The sequence below is a fragment of the Larimichthys crocea genome, chromosome XXII, assembly GCF_000972845.2.
Source record: "Larimichthys crocea isolate SSNF chromosome XXII, L_crocea_2.0, whole genome shotgun sequence".
NCBI lineage: Eukaryota > Metazoa > Chordata > Actinopteri > Sciaenidae > Larimichthys > Larimichthys crocea.
In genome coordinates, this window is record NC_040032.1 from 1,352,331 (window position 1) to 1,379,109 (window position 26,779).

Below are 26,779 nucleotides of genomic sequence, written 5' to 3' on the forward strand. Positions count from 1 at the left end.
GGGGTGATTCTAAAGTCAGTTACATGATAGTCAAAATTAGCTCTTGGATTTAGATCAATAAAGTATAACCTGTAAATGTGCAGCTGTATTACATGCTCATGTGATGAATTCAAAGACTGCATATTTAGAAAGTGTGTGAATTTGATCTTCACTTCCTCCTCTGGACTATTGATTTCATATCACATTACATTCAGACCTCCACATTAGAAGAGTTTGAGGACTGTGGAGTACCACTGAGAGAATGTGATGCATCACATGAAAGTACGTCCCCCCAGTCAAGACTGTAATGTGAAAAATTATAAAGTTATGTATCAGTGTGACTATAAGGTTCGAAAACATCCTTCATCTACAACCTTGAAATGGAATATTAAATTTTTATTATATGCAGGAGATTTGGTGGGCAAGAAAGATGGTTAATGGAATATTATATTTATTATTATATTATGTATAAAGAAAGAAAAGAACTTATGAAAGAAAAAGTTAGTTATTTTACTTTTCCTGTGTGTGTTTATGTATCAACTAATATAATGTTTTCACCCTATCTTTAGAGATCCTATATGAATCTCTAAACAACTAATAATAATAATTATAATTAATAATTTACTGCTGTTTGTATTATTATATTAGTAAAATACAATTTATTTCGATTGTTTATATTAATATCAGAATCCAACAAAGAGAATATATTCCAGAGAGTATATTAACAGCAGTAGCTCAGTTTGTAAGGACTTGGGGAACCAGAGGGTGGCCAGTTCAGTTTCAGCACAGACCACAGTATGGTGTGTGGAGCAATAACTGTATAAAGAATGGATAGTGCATGAGTGACGTAATCCACAGACGAAGACATGGATCATCAGCAGACCCGAGGCAGTCTTAAATGACTCCTGGATCCTCTAAGTAAAAAATAAATAATCCCCATTGAGGGAATAAGATAAGATATAATAGACTTTAATGATCCCACACCAGGGAAATTCACTTTTCACAGCAGCTCATATACACAAGGATGATAAGAAATGACTCAGAAATAAAAATACATACAGATAAGAAAAGAAAAAACACTCACAAGTAAGAAATCTATAGAAAAGGTCATGAAGTCATGCTGATGAAAGTCATGAAGTCATGCTGATGAAAGTCATGAAGTCATGCTGAAGAAAGTCATGAAGTCATGCTAAAGAAAGTCATGAAGTCATGCTGAAGAAAGTCATGACGTCATGCTGATGAAAGTCATGAAGTCATGCTGATGAAAGTCATGAAGTCATGCAGTGTTAAAGAGTGTGACAGCTGTTGAATGAAGGACCTGTGGTAGATCTCCTTCTTACATGGTGGGAGTAGCAGTCTGTTACTGAAGGAGCTGTTTAAGACCTCCACAGTCTCATGCAGGAGGTGAGAGGAGTTGTTTGTGATGGATGTCACATCATGAACATGAACATGCTCCTCTCCCCCACTTCCTCTGTGGAGTCTAGGGGGCAGTCCAGGATAGAGACCTCTGGACCTCCTCACCAGTTAGTTGAGTCTTTTCTTAAAATAAAAGTAAATCTTCTCCTGCTCTTACATGTTAAATTATATGTTAAGTTATGACATAGACTGTCAGAGTGATTCATCATAGTTTTCCATTCTGGCCACACAGAGTGATCAGCGGCAACAGCTAACTCCTCTGATTGAGTGACTTGGCTTTGTTCGCCCGGTTGTGTCCGTCTGGCTATGGCTCACTCTATTACAAGTCTAAATGACTAATTAATGGTCCCGAGACAGGTGACACCGGCTTCTCAAGATCTATTTACACCCTCATCACCACGAGGCTCTAGCTGGACTCCCCTGCACTTCTCCCTCACCTTCATCCTCTCCCCTCCACGCTCATCCCCTCATGTCTTATTCATCTGGTGGCGGAGTACTGTTTAAGAAGCAGGTCTGCGGATAGACAGATGGGCAGATTGAGAGACAGGTGATCTAGACAAATAGAGGTAGAGACTTCATTTGGCATTGGAGGGAGAGAGAGATAAAAAAAGAGCGAGGCGGCTGATGTGTTACTATCTTCACTGGTCTTTTCAACTGTGAGGTATTTTGCAGTCCTGAGGAGAGATAGATGAACTCTGATCTCCACCTACCTATGAGTGCAGAACACCCACACTTCTCTCTGAAGAGTCTATGTTGGTCAGATAGATAGTATTCAACCCTGTGTGTGTGTGTATGTGTGTAAAAACACATTATTCACAGTTTCTGTGAGTTTCTTCAGAGTCCTTCAACTTCTCACCCCCAGTTGCTTTTTAAAGTGACGGACACTATCAAACATTCACACACGGAGTGCAAGGAGAACGATTCGGGAAGATTTTAGATGAAACTACTGTTACCCATGAGCACCCTGGTGTACCAAAGTATATCCCCTGGCACCCATCTAACAGACAGCAGCAGTTTAAGTGTGTGTGCCTCTAGCCAGTAATGATCCTACACATACAAAAACTCCTTGAGTCACTTTCAAAGCCAACAGAGTTATGTCTCTGCAGAGAGGAAAGGAAACGTTCACTTTTCTTAAAGTTAGTCTGAAAGTCCTTTTCATGCAAAACTTTAATGGGCATTGCTAATCCATCAAAAGGTAAGAAGAAGGGCAGAATCCATTGAAGGTGTAATGCTGTAAATCTATGGGAAGGATAGAGCTGTGTGACAAAGTAGTTTAAAAGACCACCCTGTTATTTAAAGATCATGATTTCAGAATGGGTTTTTGAGTGCAGCTCAAATATGGGAGACAATAGAAAGGGAAACTGGTACAATATGATGCAGTGTAATAGAACAGCACCACAAACTACTGCCTTAACCATTATTTGAATAGCATCTCTTTGAAAACTCCACATCATACTCATTATTAGCACAGTTTTTCATAATATCGTGGACATCCACACTTTATTCATAAGTGTAGCTCCTTTATTCCTCCTTGCTATGTTCACTGTCATTTGCTGCAGCTAAGAGAATCAGATAAAAACACTTTTGCAAGGGTCAACATGTAAACGTCAGTTCTAAGCACGGGTACTGAATCATTTTTAGGCTTTTTTTATGTACACACAGTGTTCTCACTGTGATATTGTGCCAGAGAGATGATCAAGGTGCAGATTATGTCTCTGATGTACTGAGACTGTGTGTTGAGTTCAGACATCTCCAGCAAGATGAAGGAGATGGTGACTGACTTCAGTTCACACTGGTGAACATCCAGGGATTGGATGTGGAGATGGTGGGAACAGTGGGGAGGAAGTTAGCAAAGCTGACATCCATCACAAACAACTCCTCTCACCTCCTGCATGAGACTGTGGAGGTCTTAAACAGCTCCTTCAGTAACAGACTGCTACTCCCACCATGTAAGAAGGAGATCTACCACAGGTCCTTCATTCAACAGCTGTCACACTCTTTAACTCAGCATGACTTCATGACTTTCTTCAGCATGACTTCATGACTTTTTCTATAGATTTCTTACTTGTGAGTGTTTTTTCTTTTCTTATCTGCACCTATTCCAACTATTCTGCACCTTCTGGTACCTGCAGGCCTCATCATCGATATGCTTGTGTCCTCTACCTGGGTAATATCATATTTAAGTCCAGCATGTGTCAATCATGTACTAGCTGAGTGGAGGACGACAGACAGATCAGCTTGGCTGTTAAAACAAGGTTAATGAATGACGAATGACACAGCAAGGATGAAGGAGGAAATTAAAATGTGTGACTGCAGGAGCAATTTGATATATCCACATATATCATTTTATGCACAAAATGTAATCGTACATACACACAAGGCAAAAACAGTATGCAGTATGCAGCATGTGTGTCAGAAATAACGACACACCTGAGAGTAGAAGGAAAACTCGCCTGCCAAGGTTATTGCCACCTGGTCACCCACAAGTTTACACACACACACTGTAGTCTGGAGATAGGGATGGGCAGCCTTGAGTAAATCAATTACAAGGTTCAGTGTCAAGTTGAAGGCCGTGAGGAGGGCACCATAACAATATCCCAGCAGCGACCTGTGAATAGCAGCCACCACTAAATCGGCTCTCTGGACTGGTAGATAGCGCAGACACCTGTGGAGCAGGCCGAGGGGTCCAGAGAGGGAGAGAGGACTGAGCTGATGTCCTTGTTTGTTTGGAGAAAGAAATACTATCCCATATGCCTAAATAGGCAAAACAACCTGACGTTAATATGGCCCCTTGTGCTTATCAGGAGCAGCAGCAGTAAGGCCATTCTCCATCATTCTCTATCTCTTCCTGTCTCATTGTCTCTCTGTCTCAGTTTCTCGTTCTCACTGTCTCCCAGTATCTATATTTACATCCCCACCGAAAGCCATTTCTGTCCATCCGTTCCAGATTTAGTGGGCATGACAGCGGAGTGCAATCAGCCCAAGACTGCAGTGCCATGGCCCCCATTAAATACAAACAAACACTAGGTCTTAATGTCTTCTATGGTTCCCGTTGTCCTTTAAAGCACCACTGCGTCACTTTTCTACCATACAATAACAGATTTTAAATCATTTTGATGCTACACTGACTTGTCATGAGGTGAATGTTGCCTCTGTCATTCACACTTTGTGCCCCGTACGTCTGTTCTCGCACTATGTAATGTATGTATGTATTACACATCACCAAATATTTCACTGATTTTGTTAAACCATATCTTATGGAGAAAATGTTTTCTGATTTCCTGTTCCTTTCTGATTTGCAGTAAAGAAAGCTGCTGCCAACTGTAGCTGCTGTTAGCTAATGTTAGCTCAATTTGTTAGCCGGGCTGCCCAAACTGTGAGCACAGAGCAGTGGTGGAGTGTTAGTGTTTGTGCCAACAGGCATTTTGGACCACAAGGAGGAAGAAGAGGAGGTTTCCAGGCCCGGTGCACTGGGAAATGTGGGAAAAAACGAAGCTGGGCAAGCGGCCATTGCTCAGCGGCTTCAATAGACGTAGTAACAGAGACGACAAGACCGAAGGGTATGTGACAGAAGAACCTAAGAAGAGAAAAGGAGAAAGTGCCCAAGTGAGATGCTGCCGGAGAAGAGTAAATGTGGGACTGACCTCTAGTCTTTGGCGAGAGCTTGGTGAAATAAAAGGCTGAAAGACAGATGCCGAGCTGGGCTGACTGCTGTTGGAGTAATTAGTAATATTAGCTGCTGCTGTGTCTGCTGTTGGACTACATTCTCAGAAAAATTAGCCCTTGATAAGTGCTCTGGAGCGCTTTGTGTTCTCTGGAAAACCTTTTTGTCTTTAAGAACCTCTTTGGAGAACTGAACTCATTTAAGTCGTGTCTGCAGCACTTTTGATGCATAGAATATATTTAGAGAGAATATATTTATGTGTCATTTTTTTTTTCCTTTTAAATGTTCTTTGGAAAACTTACTAATAAATAAAATGTTCTTTGTGGAACCGACAAAGGTTCAGGCATCGCCATGAAGAACCACTTTAGGTTCTAACTGTGAAATAAGTAATATTAGCTGGCTGCTATGTCGTGTGTTGTTGCACTTGCTTGACGTTGAAGTTATTTTGTGTATTTTTGGACTAGGGTTGTTGTTTTTTTATAATTTGAGCTCCATAGTTCTATTTAAGGGAAATATTCATTTGACATCATATGCTGATATTTTAAATAACAGCATGCTTCCAACTTTCTGGCAGCAGTTTGCAGGACGTCCTTTCATGTTTTAACGTAAAAAAACATTAGTTCCCAACTAGCAACTTCCTAAATAACAGCCATTTGTGAATGAGAAAATGGCTGGCACTGTGACTACAAAACAGGCCTCAATAGCATTGAGGATCTAAATCATTAAAATAATGAATAACAAGCCAAGATGATGTTTAGCAATCTTTTGTTTTAATAAGCCAGTTACTGTTGTATACTGTATGTACATTTTGTTTTTATGTGCGAGCCTGGGGACAACTGAAAAAGCTGGCACTTAAATAGAAGACATATCACAGTTACACCTTTTTACTTTATCTGGACAGGAAACACACACCATGGTCTGATGCTCTGTGCCTTGAGCTCTCACTCACTCAAGAAAACACACACACACACACACACACACACAAAGTGCTCATTGTGACCGTGACCAATGACAGCTTCCTGTTACTCTTCATCTGCTCCAATTAACTAAACCCCAAATGGTTTGATTTGAACTTGGTTTGTTGGTTTGTCATCCTGAAAGTTATTTTTGTATCCAGCGTCTTTTATAAATGGCACCATGCACGACCACATGTGGCAGTGAGGGATGATACTGTTAGGATAGATGTGGCCTTTCTCTCCTTCCTTGATCAACCATTTCCTTTGCTTTGCTTCTCTGAGCTTTATATCTCTCACTCTTTCTGTACTTCTCTTCCTTCTCTCCATCCTCATGTCCTGCTCTGACGTGTGAAGCTATCCGTGGTGCTGAACCTCTCTGTTTCACTGACCTCTTTCCTGTCTGCTTCCTTCCTTCTTTGACTTCCTCAGCTCATGTTGCATTTGTTGTCAGATAAATGTATATTCCTCCTTTCTTCCTTGTTTCATTTCATCCTTCCTCTTGCAGGATACTTCTGATCTTAAACAGCACTTGAGCTTTCTCTGTGCATACTTCCTTTCCCTCTTTCTCTTCCTTTCTTGCTGACCACTACCACACTTTCTTAAACTAACCACTTTGTTCTGCACAGCGTTGTCTTGGTTGGTGGCGGAGCAGTGAAAAGATCCACTGTAGCATGGCACCTTGAAGATGCCATATTGCTTAATTGGTGGTAAAACTCATTTCAACCTTATTACTTCCAGGCTTCAGTATAAAACTTTGTTGTTTCATCTGCTTGTTTCTGGTTGAGTAATGACATATCAGAAGTCTGTCAAGCACAGCATATGCCATGCAAATCTGTGTTGGAGCCTTATGTATTCAAGCATAATGATTTGTTTGCCAACTCTATACTGTAGACCTGGAGAGCGTGACCAACTCCCCAAGAGGGAGTTTTTCATCCTTTGGAAAATGGATCAATCAGAAAGAACCGACCAAGGCCCCATTAAACAGGCTCCACTGCGCGCACTTAATTACAGCAACTGATTTGCAACCTACACAAGAAGCCGTAAATTAAGGCTGTAATAATGGAAATGCGGTGTGGAAATTAAGGAAACGAGCGACTCTCTGGGAGTTTAAATGCTCCTGCAGCCATCTGGTGATGATGAATTAACTCATTCTGTCCTTCAAACTGGAAGAACTGGGTTCAACGAGACAATAACTCAAGAGAGAATGTCTTCAGGCAAAAACCATTTTATTCCATTCATATATACAGTATGGCCTCCTCTGCCAATCCTATTTTAAAAAACAATAACTATCATTTAGAATGGCTGTGGAGTACTTGTATCCATCTCTCCCTCTCTCTCTCCCTCCCTCTCCCTCCCTCCCTCTCTCTCAGTGACAGGCGTCAAAAATACCACCAAGGGAGCGCACATCAGCAGCTTTCCACGCAGCCACACTCCGGCTGCTGTGTACCGTCCAATACGTGAATATCCCACAGAAAACTCGTCTTTCCTCCAGACTCGGACGCAGAGCGCCGAGATGACCGCGGAGAGCGCGTCTTTTCTGTCCTGATGGTTCATAGTAACCGGTGCCGGGTCGATTCGACTCTACATACATGCCTGAGAGGATTCTAGTCGGTCCTTTGCAAGACAGCATCGGCGTAGACCTGCTTTGAGACTCTACCATGAGGGAGAACATGTGGATATTTCACAGTGGCGACCATTCAAAGTGTCTTTTTTCCGTTTGGAATCAGTGGTACTTGTGTTACGCAGCGGTGGTGTGTTTGTTGTGCTTGCCTGTCAGGACGGATGATGCCTGCCCGTCGTCCTGCATCTGTGCCAGAGACTCCGGGATCGTGACCTGCCGTGATGGGGAGGACACTGAGGTCCCGGGAGACATCCCGGAGTGGACGTCCACCCTGATAGTCACGGGGAGAAACATCTCAACTTTACAGCGCGGCGCGTTCATGATCAACGGCACCGAGTTGGAAATGACAACACTCTCACTGTCCTCTAACGGGATACAGGTTATTGAACCTTACGCCTTCCTGGGACTCCACCGATTGCATTTGCTGGATCTGAGCCACAACCAGCTTGAGTCTATCTCGGCCAGGGCTTTCCACGGGTTACTGGAGCTGCGCTCTCTTTGTCTAAATGATTCCCTTTTACCTGCGGCCACGGCGCAGCTCTCCAATGCGCTCGACACACAAAGTTTGCGCAACCTGCACAGGCTGGAGTTGGCGGGAAACAGGCTGAAGTCTATACCCCTGGTGACATTAGATATCTATAATTTGCACACGTTAGTGCTGATAAATAACTTAATAGAGAGCTTCGGATGGGAGAACGTAACCAATTTGTACCAGCAGAGAAACATCCGAGTCTACTTGTCTTTAAACCCGTTTCGGTGCAACTGCGACCTGGAGGCGTTTTATTACTGGGTGAAGAACTCATCCCAGTGCCCGGATGCGGGGCGTCTCCTGTGCAGCGAGCCGGAGGCCAAGAGGGGGATCCCCGTGGAGAGGCTCCGGAAAGAGGACGTGGATTGTATGAACGAGAACCTTGAGGCGGTTTCTTACGTGTTCCTCGGTATCGTGTTGGCTCTGATCGGTGTGGTGTTTCTTATGGTGCTGTATCTCAACAGGGGAGGCATCAAACGGTGGCTCAATAACATAAGAGAGGCGTGCAGAGACCAGATGGAGGTCTATCATTACCGCTACGAGCAGGACTCAGACCCGAGGCTGGCCAACGTGGCAGTTTAACCTGCTGAGACATCAGAGCCCTGCAGTGTGTGAGAGGGCAGTGTGTCAGTGAGGATGGAGAGCTGGATCAGGACTTTATCAAAAAAGACTGAGAAGGTTTCCTGGCAGCTCCTGTTACAATCGAAATCAATAATAAAACAATAAAAATAAAAACTCGGCCATGAACTGCAAGTGTCCCTCTCACACTGGGATATGCACAGAGCCAAAGACACTTAAGAGACTATAACTGTACATATTGTATAGAAATATGTCCTCAAGACATGAATGCTTTTCATGCATCATGTCAACTCAGTCTTGCAGCTTGTCAGACAAACTTAGTATTATTCATCTTATTAACCAAGTGACAAACATATATAGATTTTTTGATTTGGAAACTGCAGCCCAAACTTGTGCAAACTAACTAGTCTGCATTCAGGAAACCCTCCAGGGAAAACAAGGTATTCCTGTTTCCACTGAGGAAGGGCGTGCATAATGCAAAAGGTGACTGAGAAGGGGGTCTAGGGTAGGTAAGGTGAGGCGAAGATGTTTGTTGGAGTGCCATGTTTGAGCAAGCGGGCGACGCTGAAGTAAACTGTCACGTTTAATCATCAACCACATGGCTTAAGTTACCAACCTTGACTTTATGAGCAGCCTGAATCACTAAGTAACACGTGTGTATCATTTGAACAGCAGGTCAGTTCATCAGTGAATGGGCAAAAATATGAAGACAGAATCTAACCATGCATGTGATTGTTGTAGGCATAGAAAACCAACCAACACATTAATAAAAAAAAAAGGTCAAATAAACATGGAGAGTTAGCTGTGTTCTTTATGTCAGTATGTCTTATCGTCACTGTCAGGAAATGTTGACCTCACACAGCATGTGTCGGACATTAAACGCAAGAAATGTTCCCATGTTCTATTTTGTAAAATGAAATTTCTAAATTTGCTGGAAGTAGATGTGAGCGAGTGCACCTTCCTGATGTGACTACAGTAAGATGTCACACCGTCACCTCCGGGTTCACCAGAAAAGGTTCAGACTATCTCGTCTGCTTCTTTTTAAAAGCAACAAAGAGTCCAAGGCTGGCAGAGGTCTGCATGGAGACATGCATAACAGAGAGAAATGGCAGTGTTAATCTCATCAGCACTGTGACTAATAAACCATGGAGAATGATGATCGACCTGTGAAGTCTGTATCTCTATAGCCCAGAGCTCATCAACCATCTTAACGAAAGGTCTGCATTACAATCAGAGGGATTTTTGGAACCAAGCACAAAATGAGAAAAGTGAGAATGTGTGTGAGAATATTAATTTTAGTCACGTTTAAAGAAAACAACAAACCTATAAGTCCATCAGAGATTGTAACGATGATTATCTGTTTCAAAAAGTAATAGTTTGCCTTCATTTTTATGTTTGTGCATGGGAATAAATGTTTGACAGAACTATTCAGAATCTCTGTGAATTCACCGGCTATCACTTGCCTGTAAATGATAATAAATGTGCTTAATACACCCAATTTAAGACAACAAGGTGAGAAATTAATCATCTACAGTAGACAACTATGTGACAAGAAGTGTGTTGATGAGTAGCACTGGACACTTTGACGCTCACAGATCAAATAACTAAATACTCTTAATAAATAAAAAGAAAAGGGGAGCTATAAATAAGTCCTATTATTTAACACTTAATAAGATAGATAGATAGATAGATAGATAGATAGATAGATAGATAGATAGATGAATCTATGTCATAGCTGCTTTACATAACAGTGAGACATTGTCACTTGTTATACCAGGAACATGTCAGCATGCTATATACTGTCATCTTCTATATGGAGGCTGAGGAGAGACATCTAATCATGAGGATAGCCGTGTTTAAGGATAAGACTATGTTGACTTGACCCGTTTTGACATCATACACTTTAAGTATATTCATAAGTGCTTCTGAGAAATTTCCCACCAGGCTCAAGAGCTTTAGGAGATGCACACCAAGACATCCATTAGTACAGAAACAAAACAGACACCTGGAGCACCCACTTGTGTGTGTGTTCGGGCTTATGGAGTAGATAAGTCAGAAAAGCTATGATAACATACCTCAAAGAACATATAGCAGCATGTGAGAAATGTGTTATGACAGTGCCTGTAGCCATCCTAGCCACGCTTTGCAAGATTGTGCTTACATCAGCATGCTAACATACTCACAGTGAAAATGCTAACATGCAGGATGTTTAGCAGATGTTTACAATGTTCACCATGTTCCTATGCTAGATAATTAGCATCAAACACACATTAAGGCTGAGGCTGATGGTGATAACATTAGTTTGGCAGGTATTCAACTCAAATATCTGACAAACAGAAACCTTAAAATCTATCCTCTGGGGACCTTGAATGTCTGTACAGAATTTCATGGTATAGATTTATTTTAGCTGACAGATAGAGAATGTCATCCATGGAGCCACATCGCTAGTATGGCTTAATGTCTCTAATTAATTTAAACAGTCAAGTGTTGATTGCAACTACCAGTAAATGTCTGTAAGGTGACTGGATCTGTTGTATAGTTTTGGGTTAGTCTTAGAAATGTGTCAGAGTCACACATGTACCAAACAGAGAAATGACACACTGACACACTATTGAACACATGCTATTTGTATGATTGATTATGATAATTAGCTGAGATTGGATAAATAACATGAGGCATCAAACAGATGAAAAACCCAAACCATAGAAATGACAATTCTCATGTAGCAGAGACAGAGAAAGAAAGAAACAAAGGAAGATCTTACTTGCTGTTTCAGCACAAGTGCTGGGATTAATGGTTCTGTACTGTACTTAAAATCTGGAAATATCTGACCTCAAAAAGTCTAGACACACACAGACACACACACACATAACACACATAACACACACATGCACACTCTTTGCCCTAGTCTTTATCACAGTATTAATGCTAAAGAATACATAGCTTCTTATACAATTTTACACCATGTGTGAAATTAAATCGACAAAACTCTGTGTAACTGATATTTAATGATTCTGTGTATTTTATGATTCTTCAGCCTGCCTTTGCTGCTCTCTTCTCTCTGCCGTCAGTTTTCTCTATTTTCTGGAATTCTGGGACATAAATAAAAGAGGTAGAAACAAGACAATATTCTGTTATTGGTCAAAAAGACAAGACCGAGCTTGTCTTTTTAAAGTATTCAGACTTCGACTCTGCACTCTCTCTGTTCTTCCTCCATTTTGCTACGTTCTCCTCACAAATACAGCACTTGTCAAAGACATCCTCTCTGCCCTCCCTCTATCTGTCAATTCCCCTCTCTCGCTCCTCTTCATCCAGGTAAATGACTTTATCCAGTTGAGTGACTTTGTAAGGACGCGGGGACAAGGTTTAGGCTGAGCCCAGCAAAAAGGAAGGACGCAAAAAAAAGAAAGATAAAGAAAAGGGAAGTAGAGAAAAGATTCATTAGAGTTCTTAGTCCAGGCACCAAATGTCCTCGTCTTATGCAAAGCGATGAGTCATCGTCTTGCTCTATATATGAACGCCTGGTAGGCCAAAGCCCAACTGCAAACTAAGGGAGATGTCTGAAATGAAGGTGAAAATATCATCTTTATTGCTGAGCAGCTGCTGCTATCAGGGAATTCAATCGCATCTGAACTTAAGGCCATTTTTTTAAATGTCCTCCATAGGAACACTTTCACTATGATGAGTTGTCTGAGTGTGTGATGTCTCACAGACCATCAACCACTGATTGAACAGGATTGCTACCTTCACACATGCATGCATCACTAGGTGTTGCAAACTGAAGGTGCAGTGAAGCCACTGTGGGCGAATGTAAGTAAATGTTTGTTGCTCTCCCCAGGTGAAACTGGTGTCCTGGGAAGCAGAATGTGAGAAGTTCATGATGTGACATATGGAGATGTGCTAGTTTGTAGTCTGGTTACGGGTTATCAGAGGTGTCAAAAGCATTCACATTCATTACCAAGATCCTAGGGTTTAAAAAGACTTCTGTAGAAGTTGAAGTATCAACTCAAGCTTTTTACTCAAGTAGAAGTGTAAAAGTACTGGCTTCAAAAGTACTTAAAGTATAAAAGTAAAAGTAATGTAAAGGCATTTATACTGTACAGCCATCAAATGTTATAGGCCCAGTGCCTCAGTGACCTATAGTGCTCTACACGACCCCCCCCCCCCAAAAAAAAACATCAACATCAAGGCCATAATGACTATAATGTTATATTAAAATGTTAATATTGAAAAATCTGGGATGCACTAGGCTACCTGTTTCAGCCTCATATATGCTCAATGAAAATGAATGCATTTTAGTATAATGCAAATACATTAAAGAACCATACTTTATATGTGTGCTACTGAGCATGTGTTTCATGGAGCGAAAGATATGATGACTAGTTATAGGACTATAAGTAAATAAGTAAATAAATATTGTAATGGTATACATGCTATGCTATGTATAACAGCACTATACAGTATAGTGATGTCAAATTAATGATTAATCCAAGTGATTCATCAAAAATAATAATAATAATTCTCATAAAAAACAACAACTCAGATTTCTCTTGAGTCTCTGCTACGAACATTTTCGCACTAGGCTACATAAATTCTTCTTGCTTGCGTGTGACATGATTTGTAATGTGCAGGGGCGATGCATCACGTACAAACCGATAGTGTTTCGGAATGGTATATGTTTATACTTCTCATCCAATCACAATCAGATTCACTCTATAGTGGAAGTGTTTTGTGAAAGATGGTACAGGAAACTACTACTTACTTTACACGTGCTAAATAAGATGTACAGCCCCACTGCTCTCATAACATGTTCTCTAATGCAGACTGACCCACACAGTTCTACAGCAGGACGCTTTAAAGAGCTGTTCTGTTCACACTTTTCTTTAAGCTTGTGTCAAGTTTTTGTCACCATCATTATTAATTATTATTATTAATATTGTTTCCAGTGAGCCTCTTATCAATGAACAGAAAAATACATCAAACAAACAGCAGCAGGATTAAATAACAATCAGAGCAGCTTTTGCAGCCTTGTGACAGTTTCAGTATGATGGTGAGCTCTCAGCTTTCTGCATCACTACATACTGTTGATAATCGAAGAAGCACCGAAGCTTTACATCTGTTCTATATGTTAGAATACGACATTTCAGCATTGAGGTACAATCAGGCTACATTTATGATTTTTTACCATCAAACTAACCAAATAACTTGTTATTGATTATCATATCACTTTAACTGAGTCTCAAAATGACGTCATAGCTCTGTGAGGAGTCCATGCTCGCTGAGCAGCTGAACTTTAGATCCCGCCCTGTGTGGGTCTTTACACTGTCATTGGTCAGGCGTGCACACACTGTAAACGATACCATTGGCTGTAGAGTGTGACAATCTGCCAATAAAAATCAGCCATCAGCCAACACTTTTTTGTTCTCCTCCATCTATGTTGATCTCTCTGTGAAGAATGAATGATGGAAATCGAGTAACGAGGTTGTTTTAAAAATGTAAGGAGTAGAAAGTACAGATAATTGCGTGAAAATGTAAGGAGTAGAAGTAAAAAGTCAGCTGAAAACTAATTACTCCAGTGAAGTATAGATACCCAGAAATTCTACTTAAGTAAGGTAATGAAGTATTTGTACTTTGTTACTTGACACCTCTGCGGGTTATTGATTGCTGGATGTGCCATGGCTGCTGCCTGGAGATAAGATAAGGGGTTTGGCACTGTAGGAGAGGTGAAGGAGAGGTGTTACTGTGGCAGGAAGTCACGGGTCACATCTGTCTTTTAGACAAAGCTTAAGAGGTCCAATAGCAGAGGACGGATAAAGTTTCAGAGTAAACCTTATATACTATGAGCTGAGAACATGTTGAAATTACATCTCCATTGTGTATTCTAATGTCTGCATTGTGTTGGGATCAAATTTGTTGTTCTGTTTCCCTCCTATCAATATCCTATACAAAACCAGCAAGCAAGACTTCCTCCTGCATCTCAAAATACACAGCAGAACATAAATCACAGCGACCGGAAATTTATTGCAGCTTTGATTCAGTGTTAACAGAAAAGCTTATGAGTAGGAGAAGGAGACAGCAGCTGTTAATATGGATGAAAAAAGGGGTCAATGGAGGACACGTCATGGCGTACAAATACTGAATCATTTGACATTGCTTTTTATGGCTCCTCTGCACTGAGCATTACAGTATGTCACAGAGTGGAGGAGCAGGGGTCTAAGAGGCGCAGAGGACTGAAATTTAAAGTTTCTTCCCTCAATCACCACCCACAGAAAGACCTCCAAAAACTTCAATAGTTTTTGATTAATGATAAAAATGTGTGTCCCAGCTAATACTAGATTTTTCAATCAATACTGATATATCTACAAAATGAATATTAGCTATGTATCTCTTTTGCTCATTTACTTACTGATTTATTTACTGATCAGATATGAATTTATATGAATATATATATATATATATTACAAATATATATTACAAAATACTGAAACTTAGTGCACTGTACTGTATATCAATTGATATTCCACGATACAGTGGAAAAAGATCACAGTGCATTCTGGGTAAATATGCTCCTCTAGTGTCTGTCATTACATTACATTTGATCAATTAGCTGATGCTTTTATCCAAAGTGACAATCAGTGCAAAAATGACATGACATGACAAATGACATGTTAGTCCAGCCATAATTATTGTGACAGTTGTAGAGGGGATAGATTTCTAATGTCCAATTGTTGGCAGTGTTGAACAGGAGGTCCTCTCTGAAGAGCTGGAGGTCTTCAGGAGGTTTTTAAAGGAGGGACGTTGCTGCTCTGGTAGGAACTGGTAGGACGTTCCACCAACGTAGAACAACAGGCGAGAAAAGTTTAGATTGCCCTGAGCGAATGGGTGGCAGAGCCAGACATCATTCATTTCAGGAGGTAACATATAGCTGTATAAGGGCATTCAACTAGGTGGTAAGACAAGTGATTTGACTTGAATTGGTAGCCAAGGGAGACGGGTAGCCAAGAGAGCTTGATGAGCAGCGGGGTAACGTGACCTTTTGGTTATGCATCTTTTGATCCATTACGGATCATCTGAAAAGGTTTCACTGTGCAGGCTGGACCACAGCCTGTATCAGGAGTTGGGTAGCATGAACTAGGTAAGGCCTGATTTTCCTTATGCTGTGAAGTGCAAAGTGGCACGACTCGGCAACATGATCAGAGAAGGTCAGTTACTCATCGATCATGACTCCTAAATTTCTTGCTATCCTGCTAGGGGTGAGACACAGGTAGTCAGTTTGGATGTTGATGTCACGGTATATGTAGGTCTGGTTGGGAGGAGCAGCAGTTCAGTTTTTGAGAGGTTCAGCTGGAGGTTGTGTGCCCTCATCCATGTATATATGTCTGAGAGGCAATTAAAGACCTGTGCATAGACTGAGGGGTCATCAGGTCAAAATGACAGATAGAGCTGAGTGTCATCTGCATAGCAGTGATACAAAAAGCAATGCAACCTGATAATCGGAGGTGGTGTAAATAGCAAAGAGAAGGGGCCCCAGCACCGAGCACTGGGGCACCCCTGTGGTGAGGTGGTGAGATGTGGACAACTGTCCAAGCCAGGATACGCTGAATGAGCACCCTGTGAGATAGGATTCAAACCAGCAAAGAGCTGAACCAGAGATGCCCATGCTTACTCTCCCCTCAGTCCTTGAACGGTTGATCTCACAGAAGTCCAGTCGAGATCTGACTTCAGATTTTGAAGGACTGAACTTGAGGTAGAAGAGGTATTTAACCACTGCTGAGATGCACACAGCCCTGAATGTGTGTTACAGAAGAAGAAGAGTTGTTCATTTGTCAGTTATCATGTTTACTTTAAATGAAGCGGCAGCTTTCCAGACCAACCTTAATGACTCATTATCAGTTTGCGCCCCCACAAATTCCCTTCCAGTTTTAATTGTTAGAGTGCAGGCTCAGGGTGCCTAACAAGTTCTTATGAGATTAATTAAGCTTAAATTTGAAGAGTAAAAGGTTTGTTTGTTACAGGCAAGGTCATTAACTGGCATTCACTGGTAATGTCATCATAAAGGAAGCTCATTAGAAAAACTCCCAGGAGTCAAAGGCCTTTTGTCTGGGGTCACAGTGTCCTGTTTGGTGATAAATGCACCTCAGGGAATACTGTACATTTGGTATGTCATCATTTCATTTGTGGACTTACTTCCCACCCATCCAAAGCTCACACAGTCAGATCAGATCATTAAAACTAAATTATGAAAATAATGATTCAGTCTCAGCTTATAGCTGCACTGCTGCACTCAATATTTCAATTTTCTACTCTACAGTGTGATTACAAACCATGGGAACTTGCACTGAAGTCTGATATTGTGAGCTTCTGTCTGGCCCCTAAGCTCAAAGGTCATGTGGGTTTTGACAACTTCAGTCTCAGGCCTGGGTTTTGATTCATCGTGGACTGTGTTGACTTGTCGATTGGCCTTTGACCAATAGAACAGATTTTGTGTTAATCAGGTGTACAGGTGCCTCTAATCTATACACTAATTAAACCCATTGACTTGCCTGTTAGTTTCTAAAATGAACCAGCGTGTGGAAGGAGCTTATGAGAAACATACAGAGAGAGTGTTCTGACCTTAATCTCTCGCTGTAGGACACACATTAGTTCATCAGATTTCACACGTTAATTCCAATCGAGCTCTTTTCTGGCAGCGAGAGCTCAGCTGCTCATTTCGGATCAGATAAATCATTTAACAAGGATCATTAATATCCCTTACATCCCAGGTTAGTGGAATGAGTGAGAAGGTAAAGCTCAAGATACAACACGGCACTGCTGAAGTGATCCAAACTCACAAGTGAGAACTCAAAAATCTGCTGTTTCTTTATCTATCACAAAAATATCTTATGACCTTATGTCACCGTCATTTCATAAAAACCTTACAGCACTTTTTACAAGTTGCTGTCTACTGTACTGAAAGCACCTCAGCAGCTGCCTCGCCGCTAAGAGGTATTAATTAAGCTTTTTACTGGCTGGGCTGTCCTCTCAAGGACAAGCAGAAAACACTCTATCAGTATGTGGATGAATAATTGGATGTCTAAGGTGTACAGTTATTGTGGACTTATTATGGCATGCTCAGCAGGAAATCTTAGAAGCAGGATATCACTCATCTTTTGTCTCCCTCTGTGATATCTTCAAATCGAAGAAGAAAAAATGTTTATGATTCTTTTCAGTCAATTCATTTATGAATACAGATGAAATTCTCATCTAATTTGAGAAATACTATTTATGGGTAATGTGACGGCGTTCACAGATCTGCACTGTGCTTGTGCTTCTAACCAGAATTACAGCTCTACATTTCTTACTTGTAAATCATTTACTTATTTTAGTGGTGGTACGTTGGGGAAAACCAAACCACTGTGACTTCACACACACACACACACACACAAATATCATACAATACATTGTTTTGAAAGCAATGAAAAATCCTCATTTAAAAGCCTTATAATAATTATTCATCTTAATTACCAAATGTTTAGTGCTCATTAAATCCCATTCCCATTAATCACACCCTCATCAGGCTGTAGCTCTGCCTAATTAGCTGCCAGTGAGTCAGTCTGAGCAGCATGAATACATGATGGGCAGTCTCTCATTCAAATGGCTGTGAAAAAAAAAGCAGTCTCAGCAGTTTGAATATTTCATGCTGTCCTTCAGTGAAGAGAAGCCGCCGATCGGCTGACTGGTCATAACATTGACCAGTTACCTCAGAGAAAACAAGCACAAGCTCTGACAACCTGTCTGTCACTTTCTCAACATCCAAAGAGTTCTTTCCTCTCAGTATACACCTCAAATTTCAACTAGCGCCACTGGACAAGCCTTTACAGTACAACATTTTTTAAATTTATTTATTTTAACCCTAACCCAATTATATTTAAAAGGTTTTATCACAGTGGTTTCATGTCTTTACCTCTCCTGGAGCCTGTACATCCTATAATATTAAACTGACACGTACAGCTCCAACATTGCTCTGCAGAGAAGAGCATAACCCTATTATATCATCCACTAACTTTTTTGCACCACTTCACTATTAAAATCTTTACTGCTACTGCCCTCCTGTGGGCACTTGGCTAAAATGCAGACAGACAAAGTCGACTGGCATGTATTTTTATTGTGTAGGTAAGAGCTTAGCAAGCTAATGGTTGTATTTTATCTGATTTATCTGAAAAAGTGTTGATAATGTTGTCTCAACAACTGGGTAATTATTATTATCCTTACTTCTTCATGTATTTGCCATGACGTCTAACTGTTCTGTATTACAATCTACATCAACACCAGAACACAGAACATCTTCTGTGATATTCAAGTCAAGTCATGTGGGTTTCATTGTCATTTCAGCCATATACAAGAACCATGGTGCTACATGAAACATGAAACATAGTGCAGACAGGACTACATTAAAGTGCACACATTACAACACAAAATACAACAAGTGCTACATAAAGTGCTGCATTTAGTGCAGTATGTTTCCACATACAGAGCCTTGTAGGTGTATGTACACCCTTATTTACCCATTCAATATGGTAGGCACACAGCAGCCATTAGTTAAAGCTGTACGTACTTCAGGTTCACACAATATAAATATAAAAAAATATGTTCAAACTGTTCCTTTGTTGACTTTCATCAAAACAAAGCACATTGCTGCAAAATCAGTATTCCAAAAAAAAAGTAAGATCACTAAGCACCAAAAGTTCTGCAAACTTTTTTGCATTCAGCTCCCCCAAAGAATTGTAAACAGCAAAAAGAATGAAAAGATTAAAAATGTTCTCCAGAGAACTCAAAGTGCTTCAGAACATTTATTGAGAACTAGTTTTTCTGACAGTGTATGTATAGTATGCTACATATGGATACATACAGTATGATTATAGTGGCTGTATATAGTAGAGAGGTAGATGAATAGAATTCAACAGCAGCAGAGATACAAGGTGCAAAGTGTGCATGGATATACGTGCAGTGTGCAGACTGCTCTTATTTATCGCTCTGGTTTAACAGTCTAATCAGACTGTTGGTTCTTCCAACAACACTCTTTCCTGTCCGGGCAGTACTGGCCCTGAAATTGCAGAACCTTATGAGACACGATTGATACAACACGCTTACAGAATTTCTACAATGGGGGCAACTTATATATAAAACAATTGAGAGGGTTAATTATGCATCAGCTGACTTACATAAAACATTAAACATGTGAAGCTCCGTTGAGGCTGAGCTGTTGTCCTATATAGAAAATAAAAATGCTCTCTTATATTCTGAGAGATGACTCAGTAACTCTACATAGTATAATGATCAGAGAAATGATGTCTAATTTCATGTTTGTGTTAATTAAGATTACTCTGTATGAAAAGGATAAATAATCACTATCCACAGAAACTGGTCAAACATGTTTGTGCATTAATTGAAATAAATCATTTTACAGGAATAGTTTTATTCTGCAAGGCCCAAAATATTTAATCAAATATTTCAAAAGATTGAAGAACTGATCTTTGAGGGAGAAGGTGAGAGATGAGGACTGATAAAGGCTGATGAAGCAAACGTTTCTTTTTATCAACTTACACCTGTAGTATTAACTATATATAATATAAACCTGTCGTGTGTCCTTTTTTTTTGCCACACTCATCAGTTACAGAAACATTACTCATTTGAGAAAAGATAGATATTGAGATAATAATGATAATGAGGATGAAGAAAAGGTTTTATTTCTTACAGACAAGATTCTTTTTAACCAGAACCCCATGAATGAGTCTCATTGGGAGGTTCTCAGAGTCAAAGAGTAAGGAGGGCATTGTGTTTTCTAAAGACAGTTATCTGCTGATGAAAGCATATATATTATAAAATACGTACATACATAGTATATCTGTCAGAGTTAGTGTACAATAGCAGGTAAAGAGTGTAGTGGAGTGCCATAAAATCAGAATCATAAATCAACGTCAGGATTAAAGAAATGTAGATCAGGCAGTTTAGGTGCAGCCATAAATCATTAGTTAACAGCAGGAGACGTTTGTTAAATCTGATTTTCACATAAAAGTTTCACACATAAAAAGTTAGTGATTTGTGATAAAACATGATATTTTGACAATGAGTTTCTTTTTTTTATCAGCCAACTCTTTGATCAAAACACGTGCTATAACTCTGCATGGCCCTGAAACTCTGAATTCACTGTTTGGAGGTCTTCTCTACAATTCACAGAGGGTTTCTCAGTCTTGCCTTGTCAGGAGCCTGTAGTCCAGGCATCTAGTTTTACCCAATAACCTACATAAATCAAAGTCCAGCCCAGACTCATAAGTTCTGTCTCAGTGCAAACCATCAAGTCAGGGTTTGTCATGGGTGAGCCAAGGTCAGAGTACTATTCAAACATTGATTGACTCAAACACGCAATACACACACATGAGAGAACCCAGGGGACATTAATTATATCATTATTTCTTGACACTTTCATGTGATTCCCTTTGGAGTTTACAACTTGCATTCATTATATTATCAAAAAGGACATGATGACCCAAGACAAAAGGATTGTGTCTGTTTAACTCCTCAGAGTCTCTCTTATGAGTCTCTGACGGCATCACAGGGGAATGATGCTTAAGGACCTTGCATGTAAACAAACAAAACCTTAAACCTTTTCCCTAATTAATCTTTTCCCACATTCATGAAAAATGGAGGGGGAAATGAAGGTAAATATTTCAGAAAGACATAACATTTTGAGAAAAAAAAACCTCACACTTAATCATCACCATTAAATAGCCACCCTTCCTTTAAACCCTCATTATACAAAAGCTTAGTGTTACAGCCCTGTGTATTAAACAATTGTGCACATAGTATTCTGATGAACATTAAGTGATATTATAGCTGCAGATTAGCACAGTTTGTTCACTTACAGTGGTTTTAGAGTGCCTTTTACATCGAGATAATTAATCATGGATGCTAATTCATAACTTGCCAGTTTAGATGCAAAATGCTCACGTCTTACCTTCTTACCACGAGAGCACATTTTAGCATTAAATAAAAAGCCCTTTTTTTTAACTTAGATTGTTTCTCTGACTGTAAGTCTTTGAGTTTTGAGTTTAAGTTTGAGACAGCTCTTATCTGATGTGTTCTCATGGATCCTGCTGGGCTCTTGGCTGGGACTTATCACCAACCATTTCTATTTCCTTTTTCATGATGGTCTGGACAAAGCATTTTCAACAATGTATCGTGCTGTTGGTCTTGCAGCCTCCTTTGAAAGTACAGAAACACCCTATTTGTAAGATTTCTGTTTTGCTATGCAGTGCATCTAGAATATTGTTAGGATATTCTTTTTGAAACAGACCACAATGTCTGAAAAGACCACAGTTGATACAAAGACATGTACTACATCTTTAGAATCATGTCTCATAGTACTGGCAGTCGGTGAATGTTCTGTCACATAGGCAGAATGGGAGGTGGTAAAGGCTCAATGACTACCAAAAGCTAACCCTAACCCTTTTAACCTAAAAGAAACTTTTTTCAATATTTTCCCATGTTTTTTTGTGTCTAAATGACTAATAGTGACAACAAGTGTTAATTGTCTGACAACATTATGTTGTGGTTTTGTTAAAAAGTAACATTTCTTTAGTTTTCCCAGAGACAGGCCGTTATATCGCTCTTTATAAAGAGAGAAGTTCACATTAAAGAAAAACAGCTGCTGGTCTATCACTGCCTTGATCAGTTCAATTATTTGTGTTATTATGGTGAAGATGTAAATTGCAACTGACTGAATAACCCTCACCTCAATGTTTCGTTTTACGCATGGAGAATAAACTACAGTGGCTGTGAAACTCATGAAAATCCCTAAAGGTCCTTTGTATTTGGTTTGTCCCTTCTGGGCTGCTGTAGAAACAAAGTGGGTCAACATGGTGGACTCTGTGGAAGAGGACCCACTCCCTCTGTAGATATGAGAACCCCATTCTAACGTAATATGAACATTATGATTCTTATTTCAGGTGATAAAACACTAATGAAAATCACTTGTTGTTGTTCCCTTCTATATTTTTATCTTTTTTATACTACATTTCAGGGACAATTAAATACCATTGGTTGATTATACTTAATTTTTCAGGTTGTTTAGAAGCATTTCAGTCTCCAATGAATGCCTTTAACTTAGTTGATTCTGCAGCGCATCGTGTGTCCAGTACAACAGACTAAACTATAGACTAAACAAACTAAATGTCAGTCTAAAGTTTAAAGTGCCATTAAACTTTTGATTGTTTGTCGCACTTAGCCGACTAATTATAGAAGTGCAGCATCAGAAAGGGCATTAATTGTGTGTAGGTCTGAGCTTGCAGGCCTATCTACTGCAGCCCTTCAGGGAAGAGATGACTATTAGATAATTAGGGGGTTTACTTGAGCTTTTAAAAAACACCAATGACTCATTAAAATCAGTGCACAACCCTACCCATTACGGTTTTAATTGCTAGTGTGCAAAACGTCCTAATGGATGCAGATGAGATTAATTAGGCTTAAGTCTGAACAGTACAAGGTTTGTTTGTCAGAGGCAGGCAGTCATTAACCAGAATCTTTTGGTAATGACATCACAAATAGGGCTCATTACCAGAGTTCCCATGAGTCAAAGAGGAAGGAGAGGATCCTTTGTCTAGGGTCACCATGGTGATAAAAGTCCTCCCCGAGAATATTATTCTGTTAATATTGTTACATTTATTTCAAGTTTATACAAAGTTAGGAAGATTTGTACACCCTTGTGTGGCTGTATGTACCAATCACTGATCTCTGTGTGCATAGTCAGTCAGTTAGTACTCTACTAGAACAGATGAGCCTGCCTCTGTGAAATTAAAATTACAGCTTTGATCATTTATTGACTGCCTAGTTGGACAATCAATTGTATTTCAAGAAGCCACTACAAGATCAAATAATGTGTTACTGTACCGTCCTTCCAAATGTGAGACTGGAAGACCTGCTAATAGATGCAGAGATTAATTAAACGATGATTTAAACAGTAAAAGGTTTGTTTGTTATGAGAAGGATCATTAACTTGCTCGGGTGATGAAATCACAAACTGGGTTCATTACAAAGCCTCCTCAGAGAGGATGATGCATGAGATGTTTGTTTGTTTTTCACTTACAAGTTGTTCTAGTCTAAAGATTTCAGGTCCTAAGTTTTTATTAACATCAGAATAACACATCAAATATCTGTTTGTGAGGACATCTCTCCTGCTGGTCGTAGAGCACCATGTCTAGTTTTGTGAGACCTGGACTTTAACAGTCAATTAATCCCATCTCTCAGTCAATTTATGTGTTGTGTTACAGAAATGTACAAACATTATAAATATTACAAAACATGGTAAAAACTGGTGACCTTCACTGGACAGTAAAATCAAGACTGCCTGACATCTCAGCATCAAACCAGCAGTTATCCATTCATTTTCCATTATCACTTATCCTCATCAGGGTCATGGGGGGGCTGAAGCCGATCCCTGCTGACTTAGGGCGAGAGGTAGGGTACACCCTGGACAAGTCTCACATTCACACCTACGGCCAATTTAGAGTCACCAGTTAACCTGTTATGGTTCATGTCTTTGGACTGTGGGAGGAAGTCAGAGTACCCAGAGAGAACCAATGCAGACATGGGGAGAACATGCAAACTCCACACAGAAAGGCCCCAGCTGAGGTTCAAACCAGGCACCTTTTTGCTGTGGGCTGACAGTATTAACCACTGCACCACCGTGCTGCCAACCAACAGTTATATTATATTTAATATATATTTGTTTAAACGTCTAATTAAAAGGCACAGTGAAAAGAAAACGGTCATGGTATGACAACGATCTGAATGATGAATGCTGTCCGATGGAAATAAAGGATTGTTTCAATCACTAATATTTGAAAAGACAATAATGTATGTAAATATAGGTTATTTTTGTTCCAATCCTTTATAATTAGGTTTTATTTGTATTATTTATTTGTTTATTCTTTATACTTAGCATGTTTTCCTGTTCTTGTGATAAAGTGTAATGATAATGACTGTTGTGGAGAAATTGCTGAAGTCAAAAGTCAATGGTGAGGTCAGGAAGGAAGAAAGTGTTCAGGAGCCTCTGATGTCTTATGCTGTATTATTTATTGATGCTTGGCCAAGGAGAATAGAGACACTCTCAAAGTTCATCAGAAGTGCCTGAGTCGGTCTCACATTCTGCCCAACTCATCCTGGTGGATCGACTTTAAACCCCAAGATAACACACAAATACTATACGACCAGAATTAGTCAAAGAGAATGTCTTTACCCATGGAGGTCTTATTGTCAGTATATTCTAGTCTGGAGACACAGATGTCTTTGAGACAGACACAGATGTCTGTGGAACATCAACGTCCAGCTGGACGTTGATGTTCCACTCTGCATAATACATAATATATTATGTCTAGGAAGGCAGCAATAGGTCTCTTCAACCCTGGCCACCACAGTGTTGAGACAGACTGGCACCTACTGTTCTCAGCCAAAGCCAAACAACTAATACTGCAGAGGACCTCAAGGCCCACACGTGACCTTGTGTTACCTAAGGATAGAAAATTCCATAACAATAATGAGGTGCTTAGAATCACAAAACGGTGATGACGTATTTGTTTTGCACGACGAATACATGACTCTCCATGGAATGATCAGTGATAGGGCAGTGCATTTTTCATACAAATTATTCTTAATGATAAGACTGTAGGTTATCTCTCGAGATCAGTAAGGAAGGTATATTGTCTACTGTTCACACGTCAGCTGTGCAGACATTCAGTGGCTGCTTGAGCCATCGTATGGAGTCACAGTCATGAAATAGTGTCAGCATAACAGGTGAGCCACAGGAACACTGTATTCTGTTGCTTCCTTTACCTAAAGATAATAATATATTATACTGAGTGTATATGTGTTCATTTGAGGTATGTGATGAGATGTGATAAGTAATAAGATGTGTTCCATTCCTCTTTTTGAGACTGGAGAGCTTTTACCCACTGTGAAGCAGAGGCTTTGCTCCGACACACAGTCTGTGGACTTCAACTATGTCTTTTCTCAGGACTGTTTTCAACGACTCTGTCATCATTCATCCTCCAGGATTCTATATCATCGGATTTGAGACATTCCCCTACATCAGTGTCTACATCATCTTCCTAACATTTGTCTATGTGGTTACACTAGTGTTCAATATTTTATTGATCTACATAATTGCCCGTGACCACTGTTTACACACTCCAAAGTTTCTGGCTGTGGTCAACCTTGCAGTAATTGATGTACTCTTAAACACAAGCACTATTCCCAGCATGATAAAGACTTTCCTCTTTAAGGATAACTTCATTCCATTCAACCTTTGTCTGTTACAAATGTATGTCTACTACTCTGTTGTATCTCTGGAGTCATATGCACTCGCTATACTTGCCTATGACCGGATGATTGCAATTTGTTTCCCTCTGCGACAGAACTCAGTCAACACAGTCACAATCATGTCGTGTATTGTCGGTCTGACTTGGATTTACAGTCTGGGAAGAGTAGCATACAGCACCATCATCATGACTCGACTGTCTTTTTGTAATTCTGTCAGAGTGTTCAGCTATTTCTGTGACTATGCTCCTGTGTTTAGACTCGCCTGTAATGATTACACACTGCAGTGGTCTGTGGCTTCAGCTTCTAGCATGGTGAATCTGATGGCTCCCTTTTCTTTCATAGTCCTGTCTTATGGCAGCATCCTGGTGACTGTGTTCAGGATGAAATCAGTAAGCAGTAGGATGAAAGCTCTGGCAACTTGTGTTGAGCATCTAGTCCTTGTTGCTGTATTTTACATTCCTATATTTAGCATTTTTTTGCTCGGGCTTTATGTGCGATCCATTGACCCGGACCAGCGTGTGCTGAGTCTGTCACTGGCCTCCTGCATCCCACCCTGTGTCAATCCTATTGTCTATTCTTTGAAAACCAAAGAGATTAAAACCAGAGCCCTGGCACTGGTACACAGAACAAAAATAAGTGTTTGACTGTGTGTAGTAAGACAAAAGAGGTCTGTTTTAGTGATG

The 26,779-nt window shown here is 40.1% G+C and overlaps 2 protein-coding genes across 2 annotated transcripts; both read left to right on the forward strand.

Annotated features, from left to right (window-relative positions):
• The first annotated feature begins 7,428 nt into the window (after positions 1-7,428).
• On the forward strand, positions 7,429-10,233 carry tpbgl (trophoblast glycoprotein like). Its single transcript, XM_010743979.3, has one exon. It carries the CDS (start codon positions 7,674-7,676, stop codon positions 8,745-8,747), a length of 1,074 nt encoding a protein of 357 aa, XP_010742281.1. The 5' UTR covers positions 7,429-7,673; the 3' UTR covers positions 8,748-10,233.
• Positions 10,234-25,777: 15,544 nt separating this feature from the next.
• Positions 25,778-26,740, forward strand: LOC104929449 (olfactory receptor 24-like). The gene has a single exon (XM_010743973.3). The coding sequence runs from the start codon at positions 25,778-25,780 to the stop codon at positions 26,738-26,740; it is 963 nt and encodes a 320-aa protein (XP_010742275.2).
• Positions 26,741-26,779: the final 39 nt, after the last annotated feature.

What these genes read in the sequence shown, in the direction of transcription:
- LOC104929449 (XM_010743973.3), top strand. Translation starts at nt 25,778, where the DNA reads ATGTCTTTTCTCAGGACTGTTTTCAACGACTCTGTCATCATTCATCCT.
- tpbgl (XM_010743979.3), top strand. Translation starts at nt 7,674, where the DNA reads ATGAGGGAGAACATGTGGATATTTCACAGTGGCGACCATTCAAAGTGT.